This window comes from Vanessa tameamea, chromosome 22, assembly GCF_037043105.1.
Source record: "Vanessa tameamea isolate UH-Manoa-2023 chromosome 22, ilVanTame1 primary haplotype, whole genome shotgun sequence".
Taxonomy (NCBI): domain Eukaryota; kingdom Metazoa; phylum Arthropoda; class Insecta; order Lepidoptera; family Nymphalidae; genus Vanessa; species Vanessa tameamea.
The window spans coordinates 6,659,788-6,682,545 of NC_087330.1; the positions used below are offsets into that span (position 1 = coordinate 6,659,788).

A 22,758-nucleotide genomic window follows, 5' to 3' on the forward strand; every position below is an offset into this window, starting at 1 on the left:
ATAATCTGTGCTCAGTGTTCGAATACACCAACCAGCTATCAGTTAATAAAAGTAATTAAAGACAAGCAAAATGTACACATTTAAAATACTTGATAAATAATTTTATTAGCTGTTTACATTATAGTATTTTCCTTACGTTTTTTATTCATTTTTTGTTTTTAGATACATTTAAGCCTTAATAATTAAAAGATCAATATGACGTCACGTGACGTATGTTACCAAAATATGTCAAATGACCTTGCCAGTTTGTAAACAATACGTTTGTTGGATTTTAATATTTTGATATATTTTCTGTTTTTCTTATTTATTTAGATAAGACGTTCTGTTTTGGGGTTAACAAGTTTAAGTGATATATATAATACGATGAATATTGATTTTGAGACCATGGCTGTTTTGGAAGAGGAATCACACAATGTAAGTTCAAATTTCCTTTGTCAAAGTTGTTTATGATTTTGTAAATGGTGTTTATTATTGTAAAGTCTTAATGAAAATGTTATTAAAGATTAGAATAATGGAATGAGTAAAAATACGAATATGTACATATTATCAGATATTTCGTTGTCGAAATCAATTCTTTAGTTATTTGCTTTTGACACCATTTCCTTGTTCAATCAAATATCCGTCCGACATTTGTGTAATTATTCTGTTTAGAAGTATTGCACAATAAGATTTAAGATTTTCATCAACCTTTTTAAAATGTACGGTGCTTTTACTAATTGATTATATATATTTAACTTTAATGTTTTATATTTGAATATTAAAAATTATAACATGATATCATTACAACCATTTTTAATCAGTCCAAAATATATTTTATCAGCTTACACCTGACAAAGAATTACCATTTAAATAAGTGTTTCTATTTTATTTATATTTAATCTTGGAATACATTTGATAAAAGTCTGATATAATTCTTTTCCTACCTAATTTCTAATTTGTACCTTAAAAGTATTTATCCAAAATTAATTGTCTATGTAACCAAAAAAAATGTATGTACATGCTTATTATACAGTATGGCACCTTATATGAAGTGGTTTGATGTAGATGGTAGTGATATCAGAAAACCTAAAATAGAAGATTGAATGAAATATGATATATCTTAGAAATTAACTAAGTATATAAATAAACTGATATGAAAAATAACATTGAAAATGCATGCCCTATTAAATTTATTACAAGAAAGTCATAATCATGAGGTATAATACATGTGTACGCTATACCAAAGAAGTTTTAGTAATAATAAATGTTAGACAATGTGGTCTTATCACTTATAAAGTGACCTCTACAAGGCATCCTTAGGCCTGAGGAAATTGTCTAGTCGTAGTATAATCTATAAGATACATTTGAATAGATATTTGATATAAAATATATTAAATTGTGCTAAATTATACAAATATACAATATTGATAGTTTCTTCATTTTTTAGTAAAATTGTATATGTTTCTATTCTTAGACAGCATGTCCATGACATTGACTATGTATTGTATTGTTTAAGGGTTATTGAAACAAACATGCTAAATAGATGAGATCTCTCTCTTGAGAACTTTCAACTATCATTCTTAAGTTATTCGAACTAAATTGATCGAAAACTTTTGTAATCAACAGATATTCTTTATTCATCAATTAAATATTAGTAATGTAAAAATAACTTTTACAAAGCAAATGCAAAGCGTATTGACATATAATTATATTTCCAGTTTTGTTTTAATGTTATTTTTGGACTATTTTCCTGATAGAAATATCATAAGTTCCAATACATAGATGGCGTTTTTTGTTTGTTTTGTTGAAGGAAATCATTTGTCTTGTTCACACTAGATGTCACTGTTGACATGTTAGTACTACTTCTAGTATTGTTTTTTGTTACACTTAATTTTTATTAAATGTTTCGAATCTGGGTAAAATTAATCAGTCTATGAGAACAACTACTGAGTTTATTTTCTAATAAGTTAGGTAGGAAATTTACATTTGAACTAGTAAAAGCTCTCAGTTTAATTATTACTATCACACGGCAATTCTAAATTTTGATTTGATTCTACTGAAGTTTTATTTTAAGATAATTCATTGAATATTGTATTACAAAAGCAAAAATCTGTTTCGGATACATGGGAATAAAACACTCTACTGGGAGCTGTCCCTGTTTATCCTACATAAATATTTCACACTAGTCAAGTTATTTTCATCAAGTTTAGGTTCTTGTGAACTAGTGGATAACATCTGATTGTAATTATGGCAGTAAGTAATTTAAATTGAGATTAATAATACTTAAATAAAAAATATTATTTCTCTTCTTCCGATACAATAGTCAAGTTACCTTTATTGGAAAAAAATCTAGAAATAAAATAATCTAGAGCACTTAATAATTCGTCGTTTGTTTTAAGTAGGTTCTTATTTACTAACACGTAGCATGGCAACACAGCTAAACACGTGTGTTCATATGTACTGGCAGACGTTTGGCAAACAATCACAGACGTATTTGCGATCAAACAAATCATAGATAATCTTATAAAATCGATTAGATTTTCATATAGCTGATGTTTATGATTCATTCGAATAATACAGATGTGCAACGGCACAGACAAAACATTCTCACCGAGAATAACAGCTGATGCCATTTCGTGTATGAGCATACGCAAGGATTACGTTAAGTAGATGTTAGTACGTTTCGACCGTAACTCCGCACGTCTTTTTATACTATTTTTTTAAAACTTGCAAGTACTAACTAACTTCAATAAAAACTTTACTTTTCAAATAACAATGCGACATCGTTTATTGTTCATGGAACTGATTCTTTGTTTACATACTTTTATTCGTTGTAAATCAGATGTTTCGATCATAGGGTCACAAAGATCCTTAGAAATTGGCATATATATTTATTTTTATAAATTAATTAGAAGTGTTTTTTAAACTATCAATGAACTGCCAATTAAAGAGGCTGAGGTCTTATTCCTTTATCCTTGTGTTTTTAATTATATTGACTCATTATCAACCGGAACATAGTCATACAAAGTAGTATTTGGCGGTAGTATAATTAATGAGTGGGCGGGCCTTCTAGACGAGCCTTCAACAATATGAAGTCCGGGATGTTAGGGCTGTACGAAAATAGAATGTTCATTTTTTTACACAGTTATTATTATTAGTTTAATTTAGTGGGATTTACAATGTATGTATATTTTTAGTTCCCTGCTTGAGCTACTCGTACACCGATGTATCTGCATGCTGCTGATTTATCATTCCTTCTTATCATATTTACATAATATTGTTCTTGTCGATTCATAATATTGCGTGCTAAAGCACCAGTGTATAAACGCTGTTAAGTGAAATAGGGTAATATGACGGAGTTTTCATCAAAAGTTAGTGAGGGTCGAAATGTTTCGTTGTTTATCATTTGTACCTTGGATAAAATAAAAATCTAAAGACTATCTATATTATCAACATGAAAAAACAAATTGTTTTACAGAAGTAGAAACACATGAGATGTAAAGAGAAAAATCATCATATAGCACCAAATGCAATCTCCAATCCAAAAAGAAGAACACTCAAGTGATGAGTGTGTTCATCGGCCTCTGGAGTAACTAGTAACCTCGTTTAGGAATCTTTGAGCGGATTACTTTATGTCTACGAATTCTATTGTATTATTGTATTGTTTATCTTAAACTCTATTTTAAATCAGTTATTTGTCAAGAAGTTGTAGCATTCGAGATAAAAGATTAACCTTCGCCCCCTTGTTGATGCTGTAAACATTAACTAAGGTACTTCTATTACGTAGTTGTAATCTTTGATGCTCTTTGGAGACGTGCGTATAATACACACATTTATGAAAGTTTATATTTTTTGGCATAGCAGTAGTCAAAATAATGGTATGTATTTATGAGTGAAGAAAATGGATACATCTTAATTATTCTAAAATTTATATTATTGAATGCTCATAAAAAATAATGTTATTTACATCAGTTCAAATTTAAGTATGACCTTATTATTTAATTAATAAACAGTTGATAATATTTTATTGATTACCAGTCTTGGCTAATTCCATTTTTGGTTAAATCCAGTACTTTATTTTTGCAATAATTTTGGTAATATATTATAATGATATTACACATGACAGAAATTGATAACGTTTTGAAAAAAAGGTTAGCACAATTTTTAGAGTGTTTTATTTTTATTTCCAAGCAAAGTTAGTCATTAGTTTATCGCATATAACGTTGCCATCAGTTTAAAGTTGTTTTAGGCTATAGATTCGAATTCAGCTGACTGTCAGTCCACCTGATTCAAAACATTACTAGTAGTCCTGATGCTTTTTAGAATAATGATTGATGATGCGATGTAATCAAAAACAAACATATCAGTGTCAAGTGTGTTTCTAAAAATGATTATCATCATTCATTAATATACGATCGCGTATTATATTTTGCAAGTCATCAAGTAACATATATCTTTTTGATTCAGTGTTCTCTTAAGCTACGTTCCATTGAGACAATTGTCTTTGGAACCCGATTAAAGTTATAGGTTAGGTATTTTGTCAACTTCTAGAAACATTTTATGTACAGTTATTAAACAACTAAACTAACAAACAGTTAAGCTTAATGTTCATCCGCCGGCGTTATTCCACTAAATCAAATATAGTATTTCGTTTTGCTACAACAATTTTATTTTAAATTTTATTACCATACCGTGAGACCAATTACTTAATGTTCATATTAAATATTTACTAATAAATCATATAGTAAAATATAATATATTTTGTTAAAAAAATAATATATTATTAGATTTTCCAGTAGAATAACAATTCGCGGTCTAAAATTGCGTATTGAATTATTGTAAATGTAAACTTTTTATACATACCTAATGTGTTAAAGTACTAAATATTGGAACATATTGTCAGGTTAGTTGACGTTTCTGGGTTATTAAAAATTTAGTGACGCTTGTATAAAACCGCAATTATCGGTTAATAGTTCGTGTTCTAAGTATTCGGCCATCTTGTTTCTATATTCAGCGCTGTGCTGACTGCATAAAAAATATTGGAATTTATTGAGATTAGTGTAAACATAAAGCTTATAATATTATTATAAGTATGTCTTTACCTGCAATATGTATATGAAATATTCAGAGATGTAAATTTTTTGCCATTGACAATGACTATATTTCAATCGCAAATAAACATTTCAGCGGGAAGGATAATATTTTGAACGATGAATTTTAAAACGAACGTTGTATGTTTTTTGTATCTTGAAAAAAAATCTCATTGGCTTTCAGGTATGACCTAGACCTCGCATCTGCGCAATATGTGTTTTAACATTTACTACGCACTTCGCGTTAACTATATGCGACTTATTCCTTATTGATTTTAGTTTTTGTTGAATAAAATACTGTCTGTGTGCAATTGTGCCAACTATAATTTGTCAGACATAAACGTTGAAAATATTATGCATACTGGTTTCCGCCCTCGTCTTCGCCCGCATGTGAGTTGAGGGAGGGGGCTGGTCAGGAGTTATGTACCGAATGTAAAGTTTCATTATGATCGTTTAAGTAGTTAAGACGTGACGTAACAAACAAATATGACTGATTATTTTACAATTGTAAGAGAATCGTTTTTGCAATTGAAATATTCATTAATAATTATTAATTTTAATAAGTCGACGCCGAGAAAGCCTTAATCGAGATCGTTTAATGGATTTTGACTAAATATCCGAATCCAAGTCCAAGCGCCATTAGGATTTTGATGTGCTTAATTTAATAATGATTCGTTTGGGCTCGATGTTAAAGAAAAATGTCTTACTTTGTGCAATATCTTCTAACTGTCCGATTGGTAATCTGGTCTGTTTTCGCATCCTATCTGTCTTAGCACAAGTTTTACACCCAGTTGATGAGGACAAAACAATTTGTATCAAATTAACCACTAGCAATGCGATTGAAATTTTGAACGAAATAATCAACAAACCCTTTTTGCTACATGATAGTCCGTTGGTTAACATATCCTAGAAGAAAATTGATTTGTGCGTAAATCCTAAATCAACATGTATTAGATATTTCGAAGTAAATAGGAAACACTGTAACTTCATATCCAATTTACACCACACTGTTGTCCCAACAGCGTCCCATGTAATGAATACCAATGATGTCGTAACTTCTAAACTACTGGGTAGTTCCTTCCACTCACATTGATTCTACTGCCAAACAGCAATACGGTTTGAAGGCACAATAATTTAAATGCAGAAGGTTTAAATGCAGGCACAAGAGACATATTGGCGATGTACGAATTGGTTAGCATTTGTCACAGCACCAATGCACATGGGCGGAGGTGACTACTTACTATCAGATGGCCCATTTTCCAGAGTGATTATCGATTTTAAGTAATAAAATAATACAGGTAAAAGTATTATTTTAGTTTAGATGAACACTGCATTTTATTGTTATTTGAATCATAACACGGTGCAGACAACATACTGCGATGAATATAAAAAGAAAATACATTAAAAACGATACAATTTAAATGTTGTTTATATATTAAGGGACAGCTCATTATGTTTTCCTCTTTCATTCATTTCTTTCTAGTTGTTACTAGGATACGAACGATATTTCCTTAGTAACTCCCTTGACATCTCATCTCATAAGATGATCTGTTTGAGGGTCATCCCTACATCCATCCATCTAGGTCATCTTATATATTAATAGCGTAACCCGATTTTTGTCCCAGTGATTATGGGACGATAGCTGCACATAAAAAATCGGTTGTGGTCTCATTTTGAACAGCTCCAGCAGCAGCCATGTGCAGAAAAATAAAGGGAATTCTTGATTGCAATTAACTAAGTTGTTAGAATTTAACAAAGAATTAGTTTTTGATAGCGGAAAAACTTACTGGCCGGTTAGAGAGCGATTCTACGGCTGTATAAGAAAAAAAAATTAAAAACGTAAACTAAATAAAAAATCAAGTATATTGTTATCGACAAACTCCAATTCAAACTGAACTAATGTGTGCTATTTGACAATAAAGATTTCATTTAAATAAAGTTTCATAATTTTGCCGCAATTATGATCCAATTATAAAAGATTTTTCACTGGTAGAAAGTTATATTATTTCTGATTGCTAGAGGATATAAATTATATTTATGTCATTTGATTTTCTTTATTAATGATTTGCACCCGTGCGGAGTCGGGCGAGATGGCCCAGTGGTTAGAACGATCTTAACCGATGATTACGGATTCAAACCTGGCCAAGCATCACTGAATTTTTATCATTTGTGTTTATAATTCATGCATGTGTCTAATTTCAACGGAATCCTGCTGCATGTGTATCCACCAACCTCCATTAGAGCAGCGTGGTGGAATAAGCTCCTAACCTTCTCCTTAAAGGGAGGGAGCCCAGCAGTAGGAAATTTACAGGCAGTTACTCTTAAAGTCAGACGGGTCGTAGTATAGTATGTACTATAATTACTATTTAGTACGAATATAATTAAATCATATAATTGTTAATTATATGGTTATTGTGAGATCGTTAAAAACATACATTGTTACAAGAATATTTTGCATACTTGATATTTGTATATGTTTGTATTTCTTCATTGTTTGACCAGTTGTAGACGCTCTCGGGTTCACAAAAAAAACAGCTTAATTTCGTAGTAGCTTAATAACACCAAATAACAATTTTATAAAATAAACTAATCCTAAATTCTATAGTTTCGTATAGAAATATTTAACGAACCTCATCTTGATCCTCAAAAGATCTATGTTTTGAGGGGTCGCGTATGTATGAGCCTTGGAACTCCCCGGAAAGACGTAGAGGGTACCGGTAGTTTTTTAGCGGCTATGCTTCATGAGAAGCATAAAATTTGCAATAGCATACGACTCGTATAGTTTACTCGTACTGTGCGTACTTTTCATACAGTATGCTTCTGTAGATGTATACTTGTACTTTTACATAAGCTAAATTGGCTGTTTTTTTTCGTGCTAACTGGTGCAAAGCGTGAGGCGCGGTTGGAGGAGACTACGCACAGAATCAAATCGAATTTCTTATTGAGACAATTCGAGAAAGCTACTTAAAGAATCGTTTTTTTTTTTTGCTAAATGAACTAATATTTACCTAGTTTAACTGTTCAACACGAATAAGTGATATTAATAATAGTAATGGTAAATAGTGCTTAAAAAATAAAGGGGTCTGCTATGTGTGCACCCAAACAGGTTCGATTTGTTTCTGCGTAAGAATAAAAGAATGCCAGTTTTGAGCAAACTTACAAACACGGTATGACCTAAGCAGCTGGTGTATCAGTACTCAGTATATTTATTACACATGTAAAAACCTGCGACGCTAAAAATTATCACTAACGAGGAAGATCGATTCGATCGTAACACGTTTTGGTAAAATAAACAATGATAGGCAGCTAACATTATTGATAATAGGTTTTGAAATAATTTTTTTAGCAATAATATATCTTTAAGCTTTACCAAACTAATTAGAACATATAAGATTTTAAATTAACATGGTTATTTTTATTACCAACAGTATTTAAAACGGGATATTTACCATGTTTTTTATTTTTATTTGGTGGAGCGAGACTTCACGAGTTTCGTGAACAAGACATTCGTAGATAATGTCGATATATCGAGCTCCACCAAATAAAAATAAAAAACATGGTAAATATCCCGTTTTAAATACTGTTGGTAATTAGAACATAATTATCATGCATTTATTTTTATTTGTACTTTATTGTATTCACAAAACTTGTAGCGATTATACAGAAAAATGCTTAGAACTTATTATACTTCTAATAGCATTGTATTATTAAATATATATATATATCGTTTTTATATGCAGTGAATAAGTGATAATAAAATTTAGTTTTGTGCACAGGAATTTTAAGCATACTATTCTGGACAAGGACTCCCCAAGAAATTCAAATTTGTCCTTCACATTGATATCACTTTAATATTTTTTAAATTTAATGTACTTTAGGAAATTTGAAGGATCGATCGATTCGATCGATTGTTTTTTTTTTGATAAATCCAACATTCCCTAATTTACCGCTATATATAATCATAGTTATAAAATGCAATAGCTGTTACTGAGTGCAGCCAAACGATAAGGTCACATTAACTCAAGGTGGGGAGGAGTACAATACGCTGTTGCGACACCACACTCGTTCTCGTTGTGCGTTCTCACATCTAAAGTTTAAACCATTCGTTTACTGCATGCAATGTAAAACTGCGTTTCGCTACGCCATCGTTCAAAAGTATGTTTTTTAAAAAAAAGAATACAATTTAAATGCGCGCGGTCGCTCGCTCTACGTAACGCTCCGTCAGTGTGTGTTGAGGCAGTCTCTGAAGCGGTCACGACGCCCGGTTATTCCGACGAACTGTGAGTAATATTTGATTTCTTATAAGATTCTTATGTGAAAAAGTCTTTATAACAGTGATTTGATGCGACCGGTATTATAAGGTATCATGTATACAGCGTAAAATATAGTCGAATATTGTATATTTTAGGTTATGCATTGACAGTTACTACGCCGCATAAAATCATCGGTTGACGCGAGCTAACGACGCAGTTTGGTCGGTATCGCCGGCCTTTTGTTGCTAACTGAGAAACAACGAACTGCGTATTTGTTGAAATGTTTATTGTGAGCAACATTGTTGCATGCAATTTTAATAACAATATTATCACTGACGAGAATATAGAGTAAAAATATGCACGGCTATCAATGAGTGATATCTTTACAAGTTTACTAGGATTTTTTTTTGCTCTTTGTATTTATAGTGTTTGTTTTTGTAGCTAGTGTAAATTAGTATAGTAAATGTATGTAGGAAAACAAAAAAAAAACAAACTTTTAAATGTCCTTTGTACGTCTTAGAGAACTTTACAAATTCATTTACCTAATAAATATTCACATAAAAAATATCATGACTTGAGTATGGTATATTCATTAAAGTCTATAATGTCACTGTGAAATAAAAATAAACTGACCAAAGACCAACGCGTGGCCTCCAGTGATTCATAAATTTTCAGTAAAATATATTCTTTGCTAATGCACAACATATTTTTTTTATTTATGGTGCGTTATTGAAAATGCGCACTACATGTCCGATCCGCTCAATAAAAGTACATTCGTTATTAAAACAGTTACATATTGCAACAACGTATATTTTTCTGATAAGTGCAATTTTACCCGCTGCAAGTATAGATACCCATACTGACGGGTTAAAAAGACTTATAATTTGAAGCTCATCTACTTATGAAATGAATTTTAACTAAATGATAGTTTCTTTCATTTTTATTTATAACATAATATTGTTTGTAACTTTACGAATGCAACAACTTAATATAATCAAATTTATCTCAAATACTCGTAAAATAAATATTGTCTGTTTACTTTAATATTTCATAAAATAATACGTAACGCTTGTGATAACGACAGTACTTGACCCAGGATACCTAGGTACAAAATAGACCTGCGCGCGCCGGTGTTTCCAGTAATTGATAGTTCACCGGGCTCTTGCATCTGTGCATTTTTTTAGTCTGGAGCCCCGCCCTAGTTTCCTAAAATCAATAACACACTTGCAACTGCGCCCGAAGGTTCCATCGCTCGAACGCAGTAACTTTATGATTTAATGTGACGCACAACTATTATTCAAATTGATTTATGGTAAGTTTGTATCTCTTAATACATTTTTGATTTATTATTATTGAACATTAAGATTTCGGGTGAATTCGATTGGACCACTGAGGGGTCTTTTTTTATTGTTTGTATAGTGTTCAATATTAGGTACTTTGTTATTGGTCGTGGTAGTATGTATTATGCCTACTTATCTTTAAATGTACTAATGATTTGATAATGTACGTTGGTGAGCCTTTTGCGTGTTATTTTTCAAGGTTTGAATATATGCGTTTATATGCGATGCGATCTATATGTCATGGTGCATTTTATGACTGGATTTTTATATGAGCATTATTTGGAAATTTATATCAAACTTATGTTACCTTCTTAAAATGTTTAATTAAGCGTTTATAGTTTTGAAATTCGAATTCAAAAGTTTTTTTTTTAAAAGTGAATACTAATTCGTATTTACTTAATTTGTCTTCTTTTTTCAAATTGAAAGTCATCATATTTCATTTGAAAATGGAAACTTGATCTCGTTCATGACCTATATGAGGTATTACTTCTTTTAAATGAATCTACGCAGTTATTATTTATGTTCAATGTCTAAAACGTGTCGTCATTGATACTTTCACGCGACGCCATTGAAAGATATACACCTAGGTAGCTATGGCTTTATATAATTGCACTATTGCGTTTACCATACAACAAAAAAATAGGACACAGAGACAATATTTTGAATTCTTATTTTAAAAGCGTCAGAGTAATTAATTTTCAAATTTAGTATTTCAAACATGTATTTATAAGTAATAACGAGAATTTATAAATGATTACTGTTCAATCTATTATTTATGTGTGTAAATGTAAACGAATTCTAAATGAGAGTACTTTACTGACTACGCAGTTTAAAAAAAGTACTATAAGCGCGTATGTGTGCGTCATTGAAGTAGATCTGGGTACATGTAGATTGATTACCGTATTCTTTGTTTAACATAATGTGTTACCTTGGTTTACGTTTTTTTGCTTGTAACTATGTTAATCTCACAATTGACGAAGTTCGTTATATGTCGCATTATATATCCTATAAAAATTACCAATTACGATGACTGCATGATCGTGCAATTTGAAATCGCTGGTGTTGTAGTTAACTTATATGGCTGTAGATCCTAAGATCGTGGGTTTAAAAACGAAGTAAGCCAATAAAAAGTTATTTGAGTTTTCGGTTGATAATTTCTCACTAGCAGTCTTTATTTGGATGTGTTTAAATGTGCTTCGGAAAGCACAATAGGCTATTAGTCCTGTGCCTGAACTCATTTCGGTCGTATCGGATTTCCGTCTCATCAGATCGTAATTAGATTAAGGGAATAGAGGAAACATTTGTGCTTTATAATCTCCTATGGACTTGCTCCCTTGAGATTATCCGCCGTCAACTATGAAGTCCTAAATCCTAAACTCTATGTTCTCTAAGAAATTACTTACTTTTTACTCGTATTCCAACCATAAGAGGAAAAGTCAAATAAACATTATCATTGGTTGAGATCTTGATTAATCTATGATATTCTCTATGGATTTGCGAAAAAATGGCGTTTTGAACGTCGACGAAACTGTTATCGGAATTTTTGAAGTACTATTAAAGTGGAAATAAGTAGTTAAATGTAACAGTGTTCTATTATAAATAAATATATATTTATCATAAACTCTTAGTAGTGTACAATATAGTTAAGTTATTAGTAAATTGCATGAAATACTTAAATTAAAGGTTTGTTTATCTTTTTAGTTACTGCCATTGGAATATGCTATACGTATCTATGAGTAAATCATAATTGCGGTTTAGGCTTGCAATTTTAAAATTGGATTGGAAAAAAAGTGTTTGTAAATGGTATCGACTATAAATGTGCACGCTATTAAATGCACTAATTTAGGTCACACACAATAATAATATTTTGCGGATGGTTATGTGTGTATTCGTAACGAGTTGAAGAACGAGAGAAAAGCGTGGCGGATTCAGTCTATAGGACTCAGGGGGAGGTGTGTCCAAGGGGTAGCCTACGTTAATATAGGTCAAACGTGATATTAGTATTGTTTAAATAGTAATTACTAAGACTTTCTTTAATTTGATTAGATTTATCTTAATTAAATTTATTTTAAATTAAGCCCTACCACCAAGTACATCTAGTATATTGCTGCGAATTAACCTTATCTGATAGTGAACAAACATAGTTGCACCTTTTTCTGATGTGACTATTTACTTTAAAGGCTGTTACATTAATAAATTTTTCTGTAACTGCGATTTTTTAATAAACGAAACGTGATGATTACATGCCAGTCACGGAATACTTCGTACTTCTTCGTGTACACAGCGTGCCAAGGATAGCTTCTAAACATATTTTATCCGTAATGTAAGTGAATACATCAGACTTGATGTTGTACACGTATGTATATTTGCTTAAGGTACTAACATAAACGTAAGGTTAACATAAGGTTTTAAGTAAACGGTTCATACGCAAGTCTATGAATTTTACAGCATATTGCGAGATACTCTACACGTTTTACTACTAGGTCAACTATTCAAAAGATCTGTTGTGTGCTCTGAAGGAATTTTAAAAACGCGTTTGTAGTTTTTCGTCTTCCTATCAAGTAAAGCATCGCTGTTGAAGTTTGAGTTCGCGCTAGTGTATCGGTTTTGTTTATGTACGTATATTTTATATTCGTCCTACTGGTTTTTGCAGCGTTTTAGTGCGAGTACTAGACTCTGCCTTGAGATTAGAGTTTGTAGGCGCACACAAGCGATTTATACTGTCGTGCGCAAGCTGCGGAGTAGAGTACTTAGGCAGTTAATGTTTACAATTTTATTTAATGTATTAAAATAAATTGTCCACTTTTGAAAGCATAAAAACATGTCATAGGAATGTATAACTAATCATAAGATGGCAATAAAATATTTAACCAACAGTATCGACGGATGTACTGGATTCGGTTATCAGATAGAGATCCAGTCGAGTTGGCGAGTGTATGTAACCGACGTATGAAATTGTAAATCCTACAAAAATAATTGCTTTTTAATCAAACGCAGAACAAAACGAGTTCACTGGGTTAGTGTGTAGACTTTCTTTTATCATATAACCGAAGTGAATGTCATTTAGCATACGAGGTCCGATGCATCGGTGCCATCGACCTGCGCCTCGCAATTACTTATCTAGCATGTTTTATTAGCTCATAAAGTTTGCTTAGTCTTTATCACGTTTACAAGTCTGCTACGATCTGACTCATTCAATTCTAGTGTAGAGATTATTTTCTGAAACACTAAGATGTTCTGGTTGCATGCGTTTGCTTCTGATGGTATTATTTCGAGTGCCCCTCGGTAGAGTTCACTTCATTCAACAGTTTTCAGCAAAGATCGAAGGACCCAGATGTGCGTGCGCGTGTGTTGTTCACACACTAGTACATTACTTGAACAAGTAATATTTATAATATACATACTAAAATAAATTCTCAATGTTTAATTAAACATTTCGTAAAATAAAGATAGGATGAAGAACAGCTTGGCAATCTTTTGTAACAAACGTACAAATCTATTTTTAGTTCGTCAAAGCGAAACTGTTAATAGCTCATTGTATATTGAAACTTCATTGGTTTTGACATAATATGTTTAAAAATTTGTGATGAACAAATCTTAAACGTCTTAAATGTTTAGCTGATTTCATTTTTCATTCGTGTAATGATATATATTGTATGGTATGTATTGATGCGATATTTATATTAATTTAAACAATTCATAAAAATATATAAATGTATTTATACTCTTCGCGTCTTCTGCAATAATCTTTGACACAGCTGGCAGTGGTTTTTGGCAGCAATTTTCGTCAAATAATTCGTTTATTAAAAAAAATGAACTCTCCATTTTCTTCTTTTAGTTTTTTTCAAACGGAAGATAGACAAATTTACTAATTCGTATAAAATTATTCCTAGATAAATATAATTCATTAAAATGAACCTGTTAATATATTAAATGAATTATTTCAATAAATATTTTTACGATTTTTTTTTGTTAGACTTTGTTTTTTTATATACTATATTGACTGCTGAAGTATTTACGTCATAACAATCGGTCGACAGGAATCCCTGGGCGGGGTGTACGGGTCAACAGGCGCGTCCGGTGCGGAGGGGGGTGAGAGGAGGGAGAGTGGCAAGCGCGGCCGCAGACCCGGCAGAAAGGCGCAACTCGACAAGCAGGACATGAAGGCTAAACTGGGTGAGTACCAGTCTATTGAATACTTGATCTATGAACTACTTCAAGGATTTGAATTTACAAGCTATTTAAGGATATTGTTTTTTTTTTATTCTAATAGACTGGTTTACAAGTACGAAAATATGTTAAGTCTTGCTAAAGCGAAACATTTTTTAATAATCATAAAAAATAAGTACGAATAATTTTTCAATGTAGCGCGTAAATTCGTTGGTCGTGCTCCTGATCTATTAGGTTTGGTCGGCTGCCCCATTTGATTTTGATATTGCAACTGTGCTTGCACATACCTGGGCACTATAGTATCTACTACTTATGTGCTAGATATAGTTATTTGGTTAATTTTTTTTTTTATTTCGCTAGGACATTACTTTTAAATCATAATGTATTAGTAGAAACCGTTTTTATCGTACCTGTATCGTCGTGTATATATGTATAATGTACATAAGTACCAATCGTCATACTGTTCGTTTGAACGGTTTAGAGGTTAAGGTGATGCAACGCCAGGTAATTTAAAACAAAGTAGATGTAATGTATTATAAGAAGCTCCTCCATGAGATTATATTTATATGTAGGTATATCGTGTTGTCAATGTCCCAAGTTTGTAATCTGTAAAACGGTGTGTAAGTATACTAAGTGATAGGACTTTGTTCAAGCCTGTCTGGGTAAGTACTACTCATCATATATTTCACCGGTAAGCAACAATAATTCGTATAGTTGTGTTCCGGTTTGAAGGGTGACTGAGCCAGTGTAACTACAGGCAAAAGGCACATAACATGTTAGTTCTATAGGTTAGTGGCTATCTAAGGAATGTTTAATGTTTCTTATAGATCTAATTGGCAACCCGATAGTACGTGGAAGTGAAATACGCTCGAAAAAAAAATTAAAAAATGTAGAGTTCAGTTAGTACCTATGTTAATAAATTTAAAATTGTGTTGTTGTTACGTAGGTATTCATACTGAAGTAATTGTTATTTTAAAAATAATTAAAACACTTTTTAAACTTCAACTGAAACAACAACTGAAATTGAATTGTATTCCAAAACGAAGGAAAGCCATAACAATTATAAAAAATATGAACAACTTTGGAGAAGCCAGTTCTCAAAAGTTTTGCCTTAAGGCATTCCTATTTTAAAAATAAGAATTAATAAACAAAAAAACATTTTTTTTGCCTTCGAAATGAAATGAAACTGTTAATAGAAGTTGAATTATATTGTACCCGACTTAATTTAGCTGGGCTAAGTCGACCATCTATTTGAGAAGATTTAAACGAGTTCCAACACGCTACCCTAATGCGGGCAAAATACACAATATATGTGTCAGAATTTCATCCGACACATGTAGATTTAACATTTTCGTGCAAACACGAAATGAATTCTAGACACATATTAAGCACTTGAAAATTCAGTGGTACTTGCTCTCTTTGAACCCGCAAGCCTCGGTTAAGATGCACGCGTTTAAAGCTCTAGTAACGTATCCTATATTATTTATCAGGTAGTTAAAGTGCCAACTGTACCGGTACTGTATACGTATAGCCTGTCTCCTGGTTAACAATCATTAATTATCACGCACACAGTATACAACGTCTTTATTGCAAATGATGTCTGCTTCGTATTTTTCCTAACAGTAAGATATAATTACCCGGAAAAGCTTAATCCACCTTCAATGCGTGCAAATATCAATCTATTGAGCATTTATAGTAATCAATCCCAATATTATAAACGCAAAATTACCTCTTTCTGTCTGTCTGTATGTTGTTCTTTCACGGCCGAACCTATGAACCGATTTTGATGAAATTTGGTATAAAGCAAGGAGCTGTACTCCAAGGAAGGATACATGCTATTTTTTACGCCTACCAACTGACGTCTAACTCCTGTTACGCGAGCGAAGCCGCGGATGACAACTAGTATTGTATACATCTGTTACCTCATTCATACGCCAAGTTTATATGCCATCAAGACCATTTTGCTGTATGTTAGTTGAGGAAAATCAATATGGTTGTTAGCTTTTCATGTACAGCAATGGGGAATTATCAGCTCGTTCGTTTTTTACTTTTAGAATTAGCGGCTGACGGTAGTTTCTTATAAATCAATAGTGCTATACTTATGTTCGCTTGTAGTTGCAATATATTTACGTTCAACGCTCGTGCGTCGGTGTTACAAAGTGCTACGTCGTATCGCTTTGTCCGGTCGTACCTGGGGCGATCGGTTTAGTGCGCTCATTTATATACTTTATTTGCTTTTTGTTTACTAAAGTAAAATAAAGATATAATAAGTAATATCTTAATAAAAATGTTCAAAATGAAATAGTATAATTGATATAGAAGCTGCAAACGTTGCGATAATTCAACATTTTTATGAATGTTAGAAAATGTGTTCTAAATTATCTTCAAGTGGACTATAATCTGAAATCTTTAATAATTCAGTACTTTCGTGTTCGAGTCTCTCCAAATCTATCGACGCGGATCCGGCTTAAATCGCAGAAAAAGTTTTATGCATTTGTTACTAAGGGTGTTAATCGCGTCGAATACCAACGGAAAAACGGTTTTGGTGTTTGCATCCGTACGGCGTTGATAGTAACCGGACTGCCACGTCGGCATGCTTACTACGTTGAGCGTCGAAAAGCGACGGCTACGCGTCGTTGTTAGCAACTGTTAACCATCAGCAAAGTTGAATGATGGATATGTACTATTTACCTTATCTCCTCTTATTAAAAAATCGGAAAATGGATATAAAACGAAAAAATATATTACTAAAACATTTTTTGTTATTGCCAATCTAAATCAAATTCATTTTGGGGTCACAACTCTTGAACAATCGTCGCAACGACCGTTCGATGGACGCGAGTACCGAACGTAAGCTAACCGCTGCTGTTCCGAAGGCCGAAATGCGTTAATCCTCTATGCGCATGTTATACGCACTTTGCTTAAGCCGGTTCCGCGTTGATAGATTTGGGGAGACCTTAAAACAATGGTCAAATGACCTTCAAACGTCAATTTTGAAAAAAAAAAAACAAAAGTTAGTAATTAGTCAATATTTTCAGAACGCAGCAGGCAGTCGGCGCGTGAGTGTCGCGCCCGTAAGAAGCTCCGTTACCAGTATTTGGAAGAGTTGGTGGCTGATCGAGAGAGATCAGTACTTGCGCTGAGGAAGGAACTCGATAAGGTTCTATACGGTTTTATTTAGGAAAAATTAAAAAAAGTGTTGTCATGTTGTTTAAATATATATTTTATAAAAGTAAAAACAGTTTTGGTTAATTGTTAAGTAATAATTGTTGAAGTATTTCAGTGAGTTGACGTCTTTGACCACATTGAAGGAATCTAGTTTAATCACAAGCTCTTGCTTCTAAAGATATGGAAAGTGTAGTTCCATTTTCAAAAATTAGAACAGAATATCTTAAATCAAGTAAAGACATGTAGTTTGGGTCTATAAGTACTCATACATTGAGTATCTACTGATTGAAACAATTTTTATCATCACCGCCTATAGACACGGGCGCTGTAATAAATACTAAACATTCCCTACATCGCCAATGCGCAAACTTTGGGAACATATCTTATGTCCTTTGTGCCTGTACATGTATACAACAATACTAATTATTTCTATGTGGCAGTAGAATATCTGATGAATGGATGGTACTTAACCAGGTGGGCTTGGATAAAGCTCTGCGACAAAGATTTTACAGATTTCTAAACATGGTGGGTCATTTGCTTTACTCAGTTTTGCCGGTTAGAATTAATTTACCGAACAAGTTTTATTAAATTTTATCAAATAAATTTTTCATTATCACGCAGGAGCCATTATATATTATCTGGCCACATATTTTGACTAAGGTGTGAGAGGCTTGGCTCTACGTAAAATTTGATAACTTTTTGCTAGTGCAAGTAATGTAGTCTAGTCTTGGCTACATTTTAGATGAAAATGTTTTTGATGGGAAATATCCCATTAATAAATTTCACCTTCGCCATTCACGCTTACCTAACGTTTCATAATGTAATTACAGTATTACAAATGGAATCTCGAACTCGACCAAGGCCGTATGCCGGATGGCATCGAGACGCTGCTCCAGGAAATGGGGGTAGTGAAGCAAGAGGAAAACAAACCTTTTTGAATATATATCTTCAGAGGTAACACTTTACCTTTTCTCTTATATTTATCTGCTGTACTTAAAATGAAACTTCTTCACAATTCTGGCCATCACAGAAGTTATTTTTTTTTTAAGTAAATTCGTATTTCGAAACCACAATTTGAATTAATTTTTACTTTTTATATGAAAAATTGTTGGCAAATATTCTTGTGCAAATTAAAATAAATCGTAATATTTTTAACTATACCATTTAAAATGTAACAAAAACATGAAATTCAAAATTTCATTATTTTTAATAAATGTTTACATTTCGAGTAAGTACTTTTATATATATATATATATTTATAGTTATATAAACAATGTCTCAAGTATATAACTCTTATATATTAATAGTTTTGGTATGAATGTTTAATTGTTTATATTTGGTTTGACCAATTTAATATATCCTAAGAGGAAAAGAAAATTTATAGCTGTTTTTTTTTTATGAACAATATAATGTCATTATAAATTGACATTTTATATTAAAACTAAACTACGTTTAAATGTTGAATTTTAAAATGTTTCGTAACTATTTTGTTTTAAAAACTTAGTCGTAACGTTTTGCGTTAAATTTCTGTCTGTCTAAATATTTAATTTTTTGTTCTACAAGTTTTTAATATCCAAGATTTAAACGTGTAATGCAATAATGTGTTTTTTTTTTTATTGTTATTTGTCGATGACTCTAAATTATTCAGATTGCATACGGTTTCAATAATTATTTTAAATGTAATATTTTTAATTACACTAAGGAATCACTGGTAAAATTCTCAAATTTAAATACGTTTTGTTTTATCTGTTCCTTGTATCGTACATTTTAATCTATGCGTTTACACATGCTTGTTCGTATTTCGTCTCGCCATCTAACAAATTGTTTGGCGAAATATATGTGTGACTCGATTGTCTGTTCACAATCGAATGTGTGAACACCACTTCGCCTCAGTAATCGATTTCCTTGGACTCGTGCACAAAAAACCGAACCGAGCGTTACTCGCTTAGTCACTCGCGCGAATGTGTAAATGCGACTTTATGTTAAACGTATTTACTCTAGTTGAGAATTCTTCCATGAAACTTAATTCCGTTAGAAGCCGTATACTTAATCGATTATATTATTGAATGATTTAATATTTTATAACGTAATTTTTATTTACATAATCATACATAATCAGCCTGTAAATTTCCCACTGCTGGGCTAAGGCCTCCTCTCCCGTTGAGGAGAAGGTATGGAGCATATTCCACCACGCTGCTCCAATGCGGGTTGGTGGAATACACATATGGCAGAATTTCGTTGAAATTAGACACATGCAGGTTTCCTCACGATGTTTTCCTTCACCGCCAATTTTTATTTATTATTTTCTATTTAACATATGGATGTGAATGAAATTACACTTATGGTTTTATAGAATAAGATCTTTTCTCTTGTATTTAAAAAGAAAAAAATATATTGTTTCAAATGGCAAAAAATATTATAAGTTTTCACATATCAATATTTTCTCTGTTTATCCGAATTTGGCGAAAACGTTTTTTCATATTGTTCGAGATATACAAACATCAAGAATGCTACAACATAAAACGGAAGTATATAATTATTGTTAATTGATTACAAAAAATACACTAATGAAAGCTTCTCAACAATTTTGACAGTGACATTAAAAACAGATAAAAATATATGCGCTTATAAATATGATATTGGCAAAACCACGTGTGCTTACTACTTGAATGCTGTGAAATACGTAGTTGAAATATGTTAAATATGAGTGAGCTGGTGATGTACGTACGGTATATAATGTAAGCGACTTTCTTATTTTCGTCTTTATTTTTTATCAAAATAGTTCGTTTTTAAAACATACTCGTCAACGGAGTGATAAAATATAGCTTTTGGTTAAGTAGCGTTGGTGTGATTTAAAAAAAAAAAGTTTATCGTATTGCACAGTAAAATGATTATCAATTAAAAATACATAGTAGGTACCAAAGTGGAAGAGTTCAATGTAGTTTCATGCTAAGATAGTATTGAAATAAATATATTTCATTGAAATTCTTTGTCTGTATGTTTTAGAATTTTTAAATCACACCATGACGTATTTTTTAGAATTTAAAATAGATTTAGGAAAGAAATAATATAACTTTTATTTCACTTAAACTTACGGATGTAAATAGCAAATTAGTATGTAGGTATGGCAGGTATGTATATATATATTGCAAATAGTGTATGTATTCCGTTCATATAAATATAATTTTTACGTATTTTTTTTTTGCATGCGTCATTGCGTTGTTGCTTTTATCCAACAATGAATGCTTTTATTGTTTAATAAATGCAAATAAAAAAACCATTGATTTAATTGAAATATTGTTTATAATTTTTACTTTTTTTTGTAAAAATTCTATCATATCACTGTAAAACTGTTTGGTTCCAAGATTTACTTTACTAACAAAGTTATAGCTGTTATATTTTTTTAATTAACATACTGCTTTCTTTTAACAACTGTGTGTAACTCTTAACTTAGTTTTTTAAAATTTAACTTAGTTAAACTAGAAATAAGTCAGTTCGATATAAAAGATTCTTATTATTTTAATAAATTAAATCATATTAAACTCATAATTACGAGTATATTGTATCTTATAATTGATATCTCGTTAGGTTATGGTTAGTTTTCTAACAGTTAAGAGTACCTGTTTGCATTAAGTGTTGCCGCATTAATATTCTTTTAAAATGTAAAAAAAAAAATCTCCTAATTTTCGGATTGATATAATAGTAGCGGCAACATATATTTATCTTTATTGTCTATTTAAAATTATTTAATTTTTTCGAGATTCTTTCGTAACGATGAATAAGTTACTTTCGCTTCGATTCCATTTTTTATAACTTTCATTTTTCATTTGCATTTTAGATTTAGTTGATTGTTTTCATTTGTACTTCCTTCGTTCAATTATTAGTTTTTAATGTTAATTTTAAAGTACAAATAACTGTTTTCAAAAACGAATATATTAGTAGGCGAATTTATAATTAAAAAAAGTAGATTTTTATCGAAATTTGTTGTCATTTAAAAATTATAAAATAAGTATTCCAGGTGGTAGGGTCTAGTGCGGGCCCGACTGGGGAGGTACCACCCACTCACCAACACATTTTTTTTTCGAGTCAGAATGCAATATATTTCCTTTTGAGTGAGTGTGCCAGTTTTGTTTCATTCAAAACTTCAAAACAAAGTCATTTAAAACTTAATTTATATTACACAATGCCTTATAAAGACAACTTGAAATTTCTTAAAGATTTTTTTGTATATTCTAAAAATATTTGTTTTAATTAATTTTGTTTGAAATTTTTCGCTTATTTTGTATATATTCGTTTTCGGGAACAGTTTGTTGAAGGAATTCGTTTTACGTGGATAATAGTCGTGATATTAACATTTATTTTTCGTTTATATTGATTTGATTATATTGTTTGTCGGCAATCCGCCTCGTATGAATTATTTTAAACATAATTTACTTGAATACTTAAGGATATGATTTTTTGTATTTTGCTTAGATTTTTATAAATAATTTAAAATTATGATGTGGACAAAAAACCGCTTTAACAGATGTAAGGATGCTTGAAACCGAATTTAGCGATTATGTTAAGAAAATTTTAATTAAAGAATTAAGTATTGTTCTAATTATATCCAAAGGGTCTTCCATGGGATAATATTGCTAATTTTTTTAATGAAACAGATAAACAGAGTTATGTTGATTTGTTTTATTCTTTAAGAAAATCCCAATAAATTATATTAATGGTTTAATTGATTTTATTAGAATTAAATTCAATTATTTCGTG

General features: G+C 31.2%; 1 protein-coding gene across 1 annotated transcript; it reads left to right on the forward strand.

The window, feature by feature from the left end:
• The first annotated feature begins 225 nt into the window (after positions 1–225).
• On the forward strand, positions 226–20,606 carry LOC113396568 (REPTOR-binding partner). The gene is made up of 4 exons (XM_026634556.2): positions 226–414; positions 14,703–14,838; positions 17,871–17,992; positions 18,831–20,606. Exons 1-4 carry the CDS (start codon positions 364–366, stop codon positions 18,936–18,938), a joined length of 417 nt encoding a protein of 138 aa, XP_026490341.1. The 5' UTR covers positions 226–363; the 3' UTR covers positions 18,939–20,606.
• Positions 20,607–22,758: the final 2,152 nt, after the last annotated feature.